At 40.8% G+C, this 16367-nt stretch overlaps 1 protein-coding gene and 1 long non-coding RNA gene across 7 annotated transcripts in view; one reads left to right on the plus strand and one right to left on the minus strand.

The window, feature by feature from the left end:
* The window catches only part of LOC144493415 (uncharacterized), a 63450-nt gene that overhangs the window by 37442 nt on the left and 9641 nt on the right, over positions 1-16367 (plus strand). The window contains exon 3 of the long non-coding RNA XR_013497739.1: positions 6780-6868. This is a non-coding gene — a long non-coding RNA (uncharacterized LOC144493415). The remainder of the gene's footprint in view (positions 1-6779; positions 6869-16367) is intronic.
* The window catches only part of zc3h6 (zinc finger CCCH-type containing 6), a 60545-nt gene continuing 47969 nt past the window's right edge, over positions 3792-16367 (minus strand). For all 6 annotated transcript variants that reach the window (XM_078212280.1, XM_078212279.1, XM_078212282.1 and 3 more), the window contains 3 exons: positions 15034-15614; positions 14436-14678; positions 3792-6326 (listed from right to left, as the gene is read on the minus strand). In XM_078212280.1, coding sequence (XP_078068406.1) covers positions 4837-6326; positions 14436-14678; positions 15034-15614 — 2314 coding nt within the window. In that variant the 3' untranslated portion in view covers positions 3792-4836. The remainder of the gene's footprint in view (positions 6327-14435; positions 14679-15033; positions 15615-16367) is intronic.

Here is a 16367-nt window from a genome sequence, read left to right on the forward strand (position 1 = left end):
TGAATTCATAATTCTCAAAATTGCCTTGTTGAGGAATTATAAAGTTCACTGGGAAAGTGGTTCAAACATGGTTAAATTAGAAATGCTAAGGATAGCAATTGATTAAAAGCTTACAATGTTGGCAAAAAGAACAGCAAACCTGAGAATTGGAAGTTCTTGGACGGAAATTAGCAAATGAGAAAATAAAGAGCAAACCAGCAAGAATATGAAGAACAGAAAATGCTGGAAAACGCAGGAGGTCTGGACAGAGCAGGAGCCATACCAACTGTCATACATCCAGAAAGGATGCTTTCTATGGTGAAGGTGTAAAGGTTGAAGTCAGAGCAAATATGCCAAATTTCCTTCGTCTCCTGAGAATGTAGAGGCGTTGGTGTGCTTTCTTAATATAGCATTGGCGTGGAGGGACCAGGACAGGTTGTTGGCGATCAGGATACCGAGAAACGTGAAGCTCTCGGCCATTTCCACTTCATCCCCTTTGATGTAGACGGGGGCATTTCCTCCATTACACCTCTTGAAGTCAATGACTATTTCCTTCGTTTTAGTGACATTGAGGGAGAGATTGTCATCGCACCAATTCACCAGATTCTCTCTTTCCTGTGTCTGTCTCATCATTAAGAACAAAGAACAGTACAGCATAGGAACAGGCCCTTCGACCCACCAAGCCTGCACCAATCACATTGTCCTATCCAGACCAACTACCTGTATCCCTCTATTCCTTGCCTGTTCACGTGTCTTTCAAGATGAGTCTTAAATGTCACTAACATATCTGCCTCAACCACCTCACTTGGCAGCGCATTCCAGGCCCATACCACCCTCTGTGTAAAAAAAAAATCTCACTCGCGCTGACTTCTTGCTCAAAACAGGCGCAGAATGCGTTGAGCTCATTGGGGAAGGGTGCATTGGTGCCAGCGATTCTACATGCCTTCATCTTGTAGCCTGTTATGTCTTGCAGACCTTGCCATAGTCAGTGGGAGTCCATGTGGCTAGCCTGGGACTCTTGCTTGGTCCAGTACTGTCTCTTGATAGTTCTTCATAGATCGTATCTGGATTTCTGATACATGTCGGGGTCACCTGACTTGAACACCTCAGACCTGGACTTCAGTAAGCAGTGGATATCCCTGTTCATCCGTGGTTTCTGGTTGGGAGAAACAGATTTCCTTTTGTGCAGTCTTCTATTCACTTGCCAATGAAGTGTTACTGTGCTGGCGTATTCATTCAGGTTGATCGTTGCGTTCTTAAATATTGACCAATCCACTGACTCAAAGCAATCTCATAAGAGACCATCTGATTCCTCAGATCAAAAGAACATAGAACAAAGTACAGGACAGGAACAGGCCCTTTGGCCCTCCAAGCCTGCACCAACCATGATGCCTGCCTAAACTAAAACCGTATGCACTTAGAGTCCGTATCTTTCCATTCCCATCGCATGACTTTATTTAGCAGATTCTCCTGCTTCAGTTTTTGCTTGTAAACCGGGAGCAGCAACACAATCTTGTGGTCTGATATGCCAAAGTGTGGTGGGTGATAAGAGCGGTAGGCATGCTTTATGTTTGTGTGGCAGTGGTCAAGGATGTTTGGACCTCTGGTGGAACAGAGGTGTGGGTAGTATCTTAGTAGGTCACTCTTGAGCTTGGTCTGGCTGAAGCCCCTGGCCACGATGAACAACGCCTCGGGATGTAAAGCTCATCAACTCTATGAGGGGGGTGTAAAAAGGTTTAGTAGACTGAAACCTGGGACAAAATGGTTTTTCTACAAGGAGAAATTGAAGAGGCCCATGTTCTCAGGAGTTTAGAAGAACAAGAGGTGATTTCAACAGAGAAAATTCTTGGAGGGCTTAAAAGGATAGATGCCAAGAGGTTTTTTCTCTTGGCTGTAGCATCTAGAACTAGAGTCATACGACAAAAGGTCTGAAGAAGCTCCACTCAGAAGGTTGTAATCTTTGGAGTTCTCAATCTAAGAGGGCAGTGATTGCTCAAAGACTATATTCAAGACTGGGACTGATATATTTTTGGGTATTAAGGGAATCAAGGATTTTTTTAAAATGCAGTCTTGGGATGTCAGCATCGTTGGTAAGGCCAGCAATTATTGCCCACCCATTAACTGCCCTTAACAAGATGGCAGTGAGCTGCCTTCTTGAAGCACTGCAGTCCATATAGTATCAGTACAATCTTGATGCTTTTATCTGTAGCAATTTCCTACAACTGAGCAGCTTGCTCAGCCTATTCAGAGAACAGTTAATAGTCAACCACATTACTGTGGACCTGTAGTCATGCATAACCAGATTGGGTCAAGATGGCAGGTTTCCTCATTCGTGGAAAATTAGGGCATTAATGAAGCAGACAGGTTTTTACAACAATCAAGACCATTTTCATGATTATTACCAAAACTAGCTTTTTGTAAATTTCATATTTATCAATTATTTGAATTTAAATTGCCTGTTGTGATGAAATTTGAATTTATGGCTCCAGAGCCCTTGGAATTATTCAGAATAGTAACATTACTACCATGCTACCGTTCCCTTATAAAAGTGCAGAACATGTAGTTCAGTTATAATCAAACTGAAAAGCAGAACAGGCTTGGAGGCCTATTTCTACTCCTGTTTCCCATTAATAAATACCACAGGTATTTGGGCAACCGTTCACCTTTTATCCTCAGATCCAAGGCAAAAACTGTTCTGACTTCTTCATTGTATCTTTATGAGAATTCTGCTCCCACCTGAGAAGTATCCCTGACGTACAATTGATCCTTTTCTCCTCCGCATCAAGTTTGTCCCCACCCTATTTTCCTGAAGGAATCAAATATAGCAGGGATCAAGAAAAACAGCAATCAAAAACCAGAAGCATGACCAATTTCTCCCTCCTCCTTCCTGCATTTCTAGGCCATACCAGTAGATACTGTCTTTCAGCAAAAGCTGGTGTTTAGGTAGTAGCTCTTAGCAATTTTTTTCTCTACTAAGTTGAAGCTAAGACTCGCTGTTATTCAGTGTGTTCAGGACATAAAATATCTGATATAAAACACCTTGTGGGTGCTGGAAATCTTAAATGCAAATAAAATCATTACTTTTCATTCCTGAAAATAAATGCAAAAATTTAAAATTTCAAAATGGGTCTGATCTTACAGGTGAACAATTTACATACTTATTACAAGATGTATATACTTTTTAATCAAAGGAATTTAAAACACGAGATTGCAATAACTATATTCAGATAATCTGCAAAAGAAACCCCCGACTGAAACCAACGTTTCTCCTGAGCTTAATCTCTGCATGGATGGGCTAATATAGGATCAGTGCTGTGCATCAGTGCACACAAGAATCAGATCAGCTCTTGGAATGATGGAGAATGTTTTAAGATCTTTAGACACTAGGTAAATATAAACGTGTTTCATTTACACTGCTCAATTAAATTTTGCCCCAAACTGAAAAAAATGTTAAAAAACTAAGAGTGATGCCAAAATGATTGCTGATCTTAGTTTTTAAATCTATAATAGTTTAATTTACATTTTAGTTGTTAAATGTTTCATCATTGCAAATGTCACAACTGGGTAAGTTCAGCCTGTATTTGATTTTGCTTACATAAGCATAATGCAATTTTAATTTATTACTCAATTCAGTATCTCAATTTAGTTCCTATATTACTCTAATTTTCTTTGCATGTCATGCACTTTTCCATTCTAAGGCAGCTTTTAAATCTTAATGTTTATGTAGAGACCCCAAATATTAAAATAACTGCAATCAGGTTGAAGTATTAAATGCGGGATTGTATAAATAACTAAAAATTACAGCATACATATAAAATATACATTAAAAGAGTTTAATACATTTGTACAAAAAGCTTTTACATTAGGTTTTCTTTATAAAGCTAACTCTCAGTAGCTCAATATGAAAATACGGTGTCATACGTAAAGAACAAGTTCAGAAACTTTTATTAATGCACAATAATCCACCACTAATTCCTTGTATTAAATGGATAAGCAGTAGTTCACTAGATTTCAGACTTATTCTAGACAAAACAAAAAGGTTTTCACAATAAATGCTTTATACATTGTGTACATTGATCTTCAGTAAATCATGTCATGATTCAGGTTGATTTGCCAATTCAAAAACAGATAATCAGCTGTTACATTTGCTAAACTAAAGAAACCCATAATTTTTGAAGTACATTAACGAATTGTACAGTGCAATATCTATGGACAGTGTCTAACTGCAAATGGTTTCACACTTGATTGCGACAAAATATTAAAGCAACTAATTTAAAACAAAACTGCAGTGCACGCATGACAGGATCGATTAACAAAAACTGGTTAGGACTATGACTTTAAGGATACCATTGGAGTGATATTATTGAAACTGTACAATATAAAAGTGGCAGTCATTTTTCTTTTTAAGATTAGCTCTCACAACAAAAAGTAGTTACTTGAAAGTACTAAAAACAATATACAGTTTTTCAGTGTACTACTTCGATAATACATAATCACACAATACCCAAGCAGGAAATAACTTAGAATGCGATTCAGCAATTTCAGTACACGGAAAAACAATTACTTCACCGGGAAGAAAGTTTAAATGTGGTCACAGGTATATTCTCTCTATACATATATATATATTTTTCTATTACCATAAAAAATTATTCATTCAAAATGTAGTTCTTACGTACTCAGACCAAAGGAAAATTAGTCATACAGTCTGCGTGTGCCACTGCATGCATTTCTTTGAACAGTTAAACAGACTGTACATAGTAAAAAATAAATAAACCACTACCAACAAGCCAAATAAGTTAAAGAACCAGGACAAGCTACCATATACAGATCGAATACCAGTCTTTTAATGAGTGGATGCTAACAGAAAGGTGATGCTGTTGGATCAAAAGTCTTGAACATTTCTTTCAGTGGTTTTTTATCCTTTTTACTGTTTAAATCTTCTTCGTCCACTTGACTAGGGGGTCCAGAATGTTTAGTTTGTCTTGGGTCACTGTACTGTGGTCTGATTAGACCAGCTAAAGCCTGGATAGGCAGATTATGCACTGCAGGCGCGGAGGTAGCAGCTGCCTGGGATGTTTCAGGCTTTAACTGTGGTCTATAACTGTCTGACTTTTCTGCAACGAGATCAGTTGTATTCTCTGTACCTTCTTGTACCAATGAAGATTTATATGCTAATGATGAATCACACAGAACATTTTCTGACTTTGTGGGATTTTTTGATGCAAGGTTTTTCTTTACTTGCTCTCCTTCCCTAGAGGAATCTGCTTGTGTTGTTAAAACAGATGTCACTAAGCTTTGTGAAGTTTGGGTCCGTGGGTCATAGAGACTGATGCCACTGAGCAATGTGCTGGGTGATCCAAGTCCAATGCCACTTGCAGACAGTTTGGGAGCATATGGAGGGAGTGTCTGATCCATCTTAACAGTCACTCCTGACACTTGCGTAGAAGTACTACTTACTTTTGATAAGCGAGGATCTGCTCGTGTAATGTGGGACTCTCTTAAAGTGGTATCTGTGCTGCTGCTTTTCTGCAATCTAGGATTTGCTGACTTTTGTAATCGTGGGTCTAAAGGTCTGTCAGAAGAAACCCTGGAATCTACGCTCTTCTCGGTTTTTACTGCGCTATTCTCCTTGGAACGCAAAGATAACCGTGGATCAATCTGACGAGGGTCACTTATAATACTCAGAGCTCTATTCAGGCGTTGATTAGCTATTAATGGAGGAAGAGGCAAATTTATTGAAGACACTGGGTCTGGCTTTGGCAACGGCAGTGGAAGGAGGTCTTCAGGAGTCCAAACAACAAGTTTTGCAAAGTGGGGTTTAGAGAGGGTGATGTCCATCTTGATGTGGCTGAACTGTTTCAGTTGACAGCGTGGATCCCGTAAGGTCACACCAGGTATTGTATCTAAAGGTATTATGGCTGGTTTCTCCCTCAGTTCTCGTTCTGATTCTTCATCATCATCCAATCCTTGCTGCTTATTGTTTGGGATAGGATGAGGATCATGTTTAGGGCTTTCACTAATAGAAAGGCCTACACTGGCATTCTCATGTGCCTTCATCTTTCTGGGATCTCTTGCTAATCTTGGATCGGCAGAGACGATTTCTGTTTTTTTGACTTCTCCAGCTGTACCTTGTCGTAAGTCAGCTCTTAATCGAAGATCTGAAGGTTTGTTTTCAGGGGGTTTTTCTTTCACAAGTCTGGGATCCATGTATGTGTAAGATGTCTGTTCAGTTATAGGAGGCTGCTGGTTCTTCATGGTTTCACTTTGTTTCTTAAGAGTTTTCAGTATTGATTTTACACTGCTCCCATCTTCCTCTTCATCACTTGAATACCAATTTACAGTCTCATCTGAAAATATTAATAAAAGTAACGCTAGTTAAATTTAAATACTGATTTTGAGTAAGCAGCATCACCATTATCAGGTGGCGCACAAAGATGAAACCAATGTAAATAATGTTTTCCCTTTCAGTGCTATGTATCAGACATTGGAGGACAACTTGCTCCTTCACCAATGCTGCTTTGAATACAGTCAGTAAGAGGAGCAGCAGCATGATACTGGCAGTATTAAATTTTCAAATTTAGTCACAATTACTGTTGCTACGCTAGTGGAATCAAAATGAAGGGTTCTAGTAAAGTTAGGGCACTATTAAACCAGTTACTGCCGTGTTGAACTGCATAATAGTCACATACTTCAGCATCAACGGAAAGTTATTAGCACAAAAGATGATCAAAACTGAGGGTGACCTGAATATTTATTGTTCCTTTGGTTTATTAATAATGAAGGGAAATGTTTCTTTATAGATCCAAACTGCCACTAAAGGCGAAGAGTGTGTATAAAATGTTGATGTATAGAAGACATACGGATTGTGCTGAACACTTCTACGTCACAGGTGAGCAGTTTGGCAACTTTCTAAGTGACCTCAAACAGATTATTACAAACATCTCTTTCCACAAAATGAGACCAAGTTCACTTTTTAACTAAAATTGTGGATTAAAGTGAACCTAAAAGGGTAAAAGGTTAGGTTATATTGAGCCACAGTTTAAATGGATCATATAATCTATCTATACATTAATAAATCTTACACTGGGCACACCTCTGTGCACAAACACTGTTTCCGTTGTCACAATTTTATTCATTACAATGGTTCCCATTCAATTTTGCTCTCTAACTGATGTAGTTTCAAGCCCTGACCACTCTGTGGCACCATGAAGCAAGCTGTTGCAGTCTCATCCAAGTCCAAAATGTTGTATACAAAGCAATTCACTTAATTACATAAAATTCACAACATAGTAATAGACCGTTTGGTTCCTCTGCATGCTCTTCTATTCCTTCTTTTACTCTGTTAAAAGCATCTACGCAATTTGCCACCACTTCTCTAAATGGTAGCACTTTCCTCATTCTAACCACTCTCTGGGAAAAATTTCCCTTCAATCATTAATTGGATTGATGAGCAATAATCTTGAATTAATGGCCCAATTGTGGTTCCCCTGCCACCCACCGCACCCCCACATACCTGAAAACATATTTTCTATGTCTAACTAGGACTACATGGCAGACGAACAGACCATTTGAAAAAACTAGTCCATGAGGGTGTTTATGCTCACTCCAGCCTTCTCCCACCTTTCCTCATCTCAATCTATCACAGTACCCCTCTGGTCCCTTCTCCCTCAAATGCATCTGTACTATTTGCTTCAACCACTCCCTGCAGTAGCATGTTCTACATTCTTATCACTGTGAAAAAGTTTCCTTTGGATTCTGTACTGGATTTCTCTGTAGCCATTAACAAAGCTTTTAATAATATTAAAGATCTGTATTAGGTCATTCCTTAGCCTTTTTTTTGAGTGAATATAGATCCAACCTCTAAATCACTTTCCGAAATGTACACTACACATTTCTGGTACTTTCTTTGTAAATCTCTGCAGTAACTCAACACCCTTTTAATAAAATGGAGATCAGGAATGCACAAAGTACAAAATGTGGTCTAGTAAGAAGTCTCACAACACCAGGTTAAAGTCCAACAGGTTTATTTGGAATCACGAGCTTCCGGAGCGCTGCTCCTTCATCAGGTGAGTGGAGAGTTGGGTTCACAAACAAGGCATATATAGACAGAGACACAATTGCAAGATAATGGATGGAATGCGAGTCTTAACAGGTAATCAAGTCTTTACAGGTACAGACAATGTGGAGGAGAGAGGCCGCCCTCGTAAGGACAGGATATGGCGCTCGACTCATTGATTGACAGTTGCGACGCGCCACAGCGAAGAAATCGCACCGACCTCCTCAGAAGACAAATGCGGGACATGACCGATAAAGTACCCTTCGTCGTCCAGTACTTCCCCAGAGCGAGGGGAAACTACAACATCTTCTCTGGAGCCTTCAACATGTCTTCGATGAAGACGAACATCTCGCCAAGGCCATCTCCACATCCCCACTACTTGCCTTCAAACAAACGCGCAACCTCAAACAGACCATTGTTCGCAGCATACCACCCAGCCTTTAAGAGAACAGCGACCACCACACTACACAACCCTGCCACAGAAACCTCTACAAGACATGCCAGATCATCGACACGGATGCCACCATCTCACGTGAGAACACCATCCACCAGGTACACGGTATGCACCCATGCGACTCAGCCAACGTTGTCTACCTCATACACTGCAAGAAAGGATGTCCTGAGGTGTGGTAAATCGGCGAGGCCATGCAGACGCTACGACAACAGATGAACGGACACCACGCGACTAACACCAGGCAGGAGTGTTCCCTTCCTGTCAGGGAACATTTCAGTAGTCAATGGCATTCAGCCTCCGATCTTTGGGTAAGCGTTCTCCAAGGTGGTCTTCAAGACGCACGACAACAGAATCGCCGAACAGAAACTAATAGCCAAGTTCTGCATGCATAAGGACGGCCTCAACCAGGATCTTGGGTTCATGTCAGACTATGTGTAACCCCCACCATTTGGCCTGGGCTTGCAAAATCCTATTAACTGTCCTGGCTTGAGACAATTCACACCTCTTTAACCTGTACTTAACCATCTCTCCACTGTACCTGTAAAGACTTGATTATCTGTTAAGACTCGCATTCCAACCATTATCTTGCAATTGAGTCTGTCTATATATGCAGTGCTTGTGAACCCAACTCACCACTCACCTGATGAAGGAGCAGTGTTCCAAAAGCCTGTGATACCAAATAAACCCGTTGGACTTTAACCTGGTGTTGTGAGACTTCTTACTGTGCCCACCCCAGTCCAACACCGGCATCTCCACAAAGTGTGGTCTAAACAAGGTTCAATACAAATTCAGCATTATTCCCGACTTTCAATTCTATCCCTACTTGGTTTGTTTTTTGGTGGCCTTGCATCCTATTGCACAACATTTAATAATGTATTTTATTACTGTACTTCAGAATCTCTTTGCTCTTCTACCACTAGACTTAACATTAAAACTAGGAGCAGGAGTAGGCCATCTGGGCCCTCGAGCCTGCTCCACCATTCAATAAGATCATGGTTGATCTTTTCGTGGACTCAGCTGCACTTACCCGCCCACTCACCATAAACCTTAACTCCTTTACTGTTCAAAAATTTATCTATTCTTGCCTTAAAAACATTCAATGAGGTAGCCTCAACTGCTTCACTGGGCAGGGAATTCCACAGATTCACAACCCTTTGTGTGAAGAAGTTCCTCAACTCAGTCCTAAATCTGCTCCCCCTTATTTTGAGGCCATGCCCCCTAGTTCTAGTTTCACCCACCAGTGGAAACAACTTCACTGCTTCTATCTTATCTATTCTCTTCATAATCTTTTATGTTTCTATAAGATCTCCCCTCATTCTTCTGAATTCCAATGAGTATAGCCCCAGTCTACTCAGTCTTTCCTCATAAGCCAACCCTCTCAACTCCGGAATCAACCTAGTGAATCTCCTCTGCACCCCCTTCAGTGCCAGTATATCCTTTCTCAAGTAAGGAGACCAAAACTGTACACAGTGCTCCAGGTGTGGCCTCGCCAGCACCTTATACAGCTGCAACATAACCTCGCTGTTTTTAAATTCCATCCCTTTAACAATGAAGGACAAAATTCCATTTGCCTTCTTAATTACCTGCTGCACCTGCAAACCAATTCCTTGCGATTCTTGCACAAGGACACCCAGGTCCCTCTGCATAGCAGCATGCTGCAATTTTTTAACATTTAAATAATAGTCCATTTTGCTGTTATTCCTACCAAAATGGATGACCTCACATTTACCAACATTGTACTCCATCTGCCAGACCCTCGCCCACGCATAAACTATCTATATCCCTTTGCAGACTTTCAGCGTCCTCTGCACACTTTGCTCTGCCACTCATCTTAGTGTCATCTGCGAATTTTGATACACTACACTTGGTCCCCAACTCATCGATGTAAATCGTAAACAATTGCGGTCCCAACACTGATCCCTGAGGCACACCACTAGTCACTGACCGCCAACCAGAAAAACACCCACTCTTTGCTTTCTGTTAGTTAACCAATCTTCTATCCATGCTAATACATTACCCGTAACACTGTGCACCTTTATCTTATGTGGCAGTCTTTGGTGCAGCACCTTGTCAAATGCCTTCTGGAAATCCAGATACACCACATCCACATGTTCCCCATTGTCCAATACGCATGTAATGTTCTCAAAGAATTCCACCAAATTAGTCAAACATGACCTGCCCTTCATGAACCCATGCTGTGTCTTACCAATGGGACAATTTATATCCACATGTCTCACTGTTTCTTCCTTGATGATAGGTTCAAGCATTTTCCCTACTACAGAAGTTAAGCTAACCAGCCTATAGTTACCCATCTTTTGTCTACCTCCTTTTTTAAACAGTGGCATCATATTTGCTGTTTTCCAATCTGCGGGAACCACCCCAGAGTCCAGCGAATTTTGGTAAATTACCACTAATGCATTTGCTATTTCTCCCGCCATCTCTTTTAGTACCCTGAGCATTCCATCAGGGCCAGGAGACTTGTCTACCTTTAGCTCCATTAGCTTGCCCAACACTACCCCTTTCGTGATAATGATAGTTTCTAGGTCCTCACCTGCCATAGCCTTCCTGTCATCAATTTTTGGCATGTTATTTGTGTCTTCCACTATGAAGACCGACGCAAAATATCTGTTCAATGCCTCAGCCATTTTCTCATTTCCAGTTATTACATCCCCCTTCTCATCCTCTAAAGGACCAATGTTTACTTTAGCCACTCTTTTTCTTGCACCTTTCAAGTAATAAGTGACCTCTGTGTACAACCTACCAAAATTTACCTCACATCTATGTCGGACTTCCACTTGTCAATTATTTGCCCATTCTACAAATTGATTAAGTCCTGCTGTAATTTGTTGCTGTTTTCTTCACCACCGATGATACACTCTTCACAGATGCTGGCATCTCCAGCATTATGTTTTTATTTCAGATGTTCAGCATTCACAATATTTTACTTTTCACTTTATCCTTCAAGTTTGGTTATTTTTCCAATTTAAATACTCTTATACATTTGCTCATCTCATCATTAAATGTTGTCATGTCTACTTGTTCTACATAAGAACATAAGAAATAGAAGGAGTAGGCCATCTAGCCCCTCAAACCTGCTCCGCCATTCAATAAGATCATGGCTGATCTGATGGTGGGTTCAGTTCCACTTACCCGCCTGTTCCCTTAATTCCCTTAATGGTTAAAAATCTATCAGTGACTTAAACACATTTAATGAGGTAGCCTCTACTGCTTCATTGGGCAAGAATTCCAAAGATTCACTACCCTCTGGGAGAAGAAGTTCCTCCTCAACTCTGTTCTAAATTGACTCCCCCGTACTTTGAGGCTACGCCCCCTAGTTCTTGTTTCCATTGTAAGTGGAAATAACCTCGCTGCTTCTACCCTGTCCAGCCCCTTCATTATCTTATATGTCTCTATAAGGTCTCCCCTCAACCTTCTAAACTCCGAGTACAGGCCCAGTCTACTCAATCTCCCCATATAAGCTAAACCCCTCATCTCCGGAATCAACCTGGTGAACCTTCTCTGTACCCCCTCCAAAGCCAATATATCCTTTCTTAAATAAGGGGACCAAAATTGTACACTGTACTCTAGGTGCGGCCTCACCAGTACCCTGTACAGTTGCAGCATGACCTCCCTGCTTTTATACTCCATCCCTCCCACTTGCACCTGCAAACTGAGTTTTTGTGATTCATGCACAAGGACCCCCAGGTCCCTCTGCACAGTAGCATGTTGTAATTTTTCACCGTTTAAATAATAGTCCATTTTACTATTATTCCTTCCAAAGTGGATAACCTCACACTTACCAACGTTATACTCCATCTGCCAGATCCTTGCCCACTCACTTAGCCTATCCAAATCTCTCTGCAGACTCTGTCCTCCACGCAATTTGCTTTCCCACTCATCTTTGTGTCATCCGCAAACTTTGTTACCCTACACTCGGTCCCCTCCTCCAGATCATCTATGTATCTCCCTTGTTCTATCTCCCTTCTACACAAAGCAAAATAGTTAGCAGGCTTGAAGGGCTTGGTGGCCTACTCTTCTTCTCTTCATATTCTCTTATAATGCACTCCTCTGCTGCCTATGTAGTTAATGTACGCCTCTTTTGTTTATGTCTTTATGTATTTATTTATTTAGCAGAATATAATTTTCCTGCATCCTGTTAAAGCAGTTGCAAACATTTCCCCATCATTGTTCTATATTGTTGTTTGCCGTTATTACAGGTGATTATAAGAAATCGGGGAAGTGGGCCATTTGGCTCCTCAAGCCAGCTCCAGCAATCAATAAGATCATAGTTGATCTGTTTGGTTTGAAGTTCTACATTCTCATTTACCCTTGACAACCTTCGTTTCCCTTGCCCAACAAGAATTTAACTTCCCCCGGCTTTAAAAGAGATTTTCCCAGCATTTTCTGTCCTTGAATCAGATTCCAATATCCACAGTATTTTGCTTTTAACTAATTGGACTTGTCCTTTCTCCCATTTTAATTATAGGAATAATGGCAATCCTTTAATCCTCATGTATTCTTTCAGTTTCTAATAAAATTCTCCAAGTATATAATAGTGCCGTGACTACCTCTTCGGTAGCTTTTTTTTATACTGTATATATGGATGTCATTTGATGCAATAATGATAATGCTTGCAACACTGTCCCTTTAATGTCTCTCATTCAGATCCTTGTTGAGGGTCACTATATTAACATGCTCAGAAATGGAGTTAAGTAGCAGCAAAAGCAATGAAACCTAGTGCTGTAAGTTTGTTCAGTAGTTTCATGCCAAGAGAATCAAGTAACAGGCAAGAAAGAAACAGTGGATTGCGACTTGAAACTCTTTCAAAGAATAAAGAACACCCACACATAATGCAGGTCATTAACACTTTCCACATTCTTTCAACATCTACATTTAATGATAAGTATATAAAGCAGTGCAGAAAATTGGTAATGGAATCTGGTAGACATACAACTTTGGGTGTTTTAGTACACAGTTCCATTTATCTGCCCAAGTGGTTAAAATGAGTTCAAGAGGAAGCCTTTAAATATTGGATCAAAAAGCAACCATGGAATAAGTGTCACTTGGGAAAATCACAGTGAAGAAATAACCTGTAAACAGCTGCTGTGGATGTTTATCACTAAAAAGGGTTGTAACAGCCTAATTAGATTTAAGACAAGATGACAGTATTAACCGCTAGCAGCTAAAAATGCATAAATATCGGTGAGGCCAAGCTTAATTTATAGTAGCGGTTGATGCTTGCCCAAAATGCAAATTTAACAAAACTTAAAAGCGAAATGCTCAAAAGTTCTAAATCTTTTTCTTGTGTAACTAAAAGTCAACTGCTGATTCATGCCAAATCTTCTCAAACCTAGGGGGTGCAATACCCATCCACAGTGTGCACCCTGTACATACAGATAAGGTATGCTGACCCCATCACCATCCCAATGCCTGGAAACCTGGAAGCTTTAGATGTTTAAAGATCCTGGGCCTGGAGGGCTAGAAAAGGCTACTTCCTAATTGGTGGATTTTAGCCAAACAGGGAGAAAGCCTTTTCAAATCCTTTAAAGAGCTGATCAAATCTGGATGTGCTCAAGCACAAAGGTGAGAGCAGTCAGCAGAAAGGTCAAAGCCAGGTTCACCTGAAGCAAAGGCCATCCCAAGGATGGAGCCAACTGCAACTATTTCTACGCAATGATTGAATGAATAAGGAAGAGTTAGGCTCAGTTACATTGCCTTTAGTCTGCCAACAATCAGTGTCCAGATGAACACAGAAGGATTGATTACTTAGGAATCTGGTGGCTGTCAAGTACCAAAACTCCAACAACAGGTGGCAGCATCTTCAGGACAGAAAGGGAACAATTGGTGCAGCAAATAAAAAGAAATACATATTGGGTAGGAAATACAAGAGAACATTCACCGTTCAATGACAGAACCAATTAAATAAACAGCAATTTTTAGACCAACCTTCATCTCTGTTCTGCAACAACTGTGACTGGTTGTTGTCTGATCCTCCCTCTTCCTGTTGCTTCTGCTTAATTCTTAGAAACAGAGCTTTTTGTTTGGCTGGAAGGAAGTCTGGAACAGTGACAGTAGGCTTACGGCCTGCTGAACTGCTGGCATCCGATTCTGTGTCACTGTCTCTAGAATCATCTGTACCCAAGAAAGATTGATGATCCCTCTGCTCAGATGCCAAATTTGAACCGCCATCTGCATATTCAAACAAAAAAATAAAATTTGCTCAAGCCAGTAAGGCACTTACTAATGGGACACAAATAAGGTACTTCATGGAAATCTGTCTTATATATTTTTCTAAAATAAATACATCTTTTACCATTCTAAGCCGATCAGTATTACTTTCTATTCCTTTCTCTTGAGTCATAAAGTATGGTTCAACAGTGTGAATCATCAACTCCCAGTCACTTGAAACTCTTTATAATACCAAAGGATAGTGGGAATGTTTAACACATCTGCAGAGTGAATCCATCAGTTTCACTTGAACAACAGTTATTTTAAACTAGCCTGTTAGTTTACACAGCATCTTCAAAATAAATTCATGTCATACCTCCCATATGATTCTCTTGCTCCAAACTATGCACTACTTTCTGTGAATAGTACGAATTGTAGAAGTCCACTGGATTTTGGTGTGGGTATGAGACATCTTGCTGGTATGCAATGTCTTGCTGCATTTGTTGAGATGCATCAACTGTAAATTGTGGATGAGTCTGACTTTGTGGTGGTGGTAGTATCTGATGCTCCATGGGCATGTTCATCATAGCTCCCTGAAATCCCATCTGACCTGGACCTTCATTTGGTCCTGCATTTATTGGTGGACCTGGAAATCCTGGTGGAAGAGGTAAACCAGGGTGTCCTGGCGGAACTGATGTTCCAGGTGGGCCTTGTAATACTGGCTGTCCAGGTAAGCCTGGAGGCATAACTGGTCCAGGCAAACCTTGTGGAACTGGCAGATTATGTGGAGGACAAGGAGGACCAAAATTGCCTGAAGAATCTGGAGGTCCATTGGGTCCTGGAGGCATCATGTTTTGTTCTGGCCCTGGACCTGCTCCAAACATCTGAGGAGGAGGTGGTAGTTGGTCTTCTTCAAATGGAGGATGTGGGGGTGACGGGGAGTCACAATACTGTGGCCTACAAAAAAACAAAAGATTAATGAAAAACCGGTAGACAGCATCTCTTTTTCTGAAGCATCCAGTGAAGGAATTTAAAGTACCACTTAACAGTCACACCCTCCAAGCCAGGCTCAATTATTTTTAAAAACCATCACCCTCGTAAGTAAACATAAATCTAATTTATAATGAATACCTCACAATATCTGTTTAATGGAAGTTCCTGCTTTCTCTTGTTCCCATCATCCCTAGCTGAAAAGAGCCTGCCTTTTCAACCCTCTGATATTGTGTCTTGTATAAGTTCAGCACAACCTCCTTGCTCTTGTGGCCCTACATGCGGAGTCTGCAGTTCTTCCCATGTCTGCGCGGGTTTCCTCCGAGTGCTCCGGTTTCCTCCCACAGTCCAAAAGATGTGCTAGTTAGGTGCACTGGCCATGCTAAATTCTCCCTCAGTGTACCCGAACAGGTGGAGTGTGGTGACTAGGGGATTTTCACAGTAACTTTATTGTGTTAATGTAAGTTTACTTTTGACACTAATAAACTTAAACCCCAGGATACTATATAATTTGTTACTTGCTCTCTCCACCTGTCCTGCCACCTTCAATGATTTATGCATATATGCATCCAGGTCCCTATGCTCCTGCACCCCTTTAAGAATTGTAACCCTTATGTTATATTGTCTCTCCATGTTCTTCCTAACAAAATGCATCACTTCAACACTTCATAGAATCCGTACTGTGCAGAAGAGGCCATTCGGCCCATCGGGTCTGCACCA

This window comes from Mustelus asterias, chromosome 5 (assembly GCF_964213995.1).
Source record: "Mustelus asterias chromosome 5, sMusAst1.hap1.1, whole genome shotgun sequence".
Classification (NCBI taxonomy): Eukaryota; Metazoa; Chordata; class Chondrichthyes; order Carcharhiniformes; family Triakidae; genus Mustelus; species Mustelus asterias.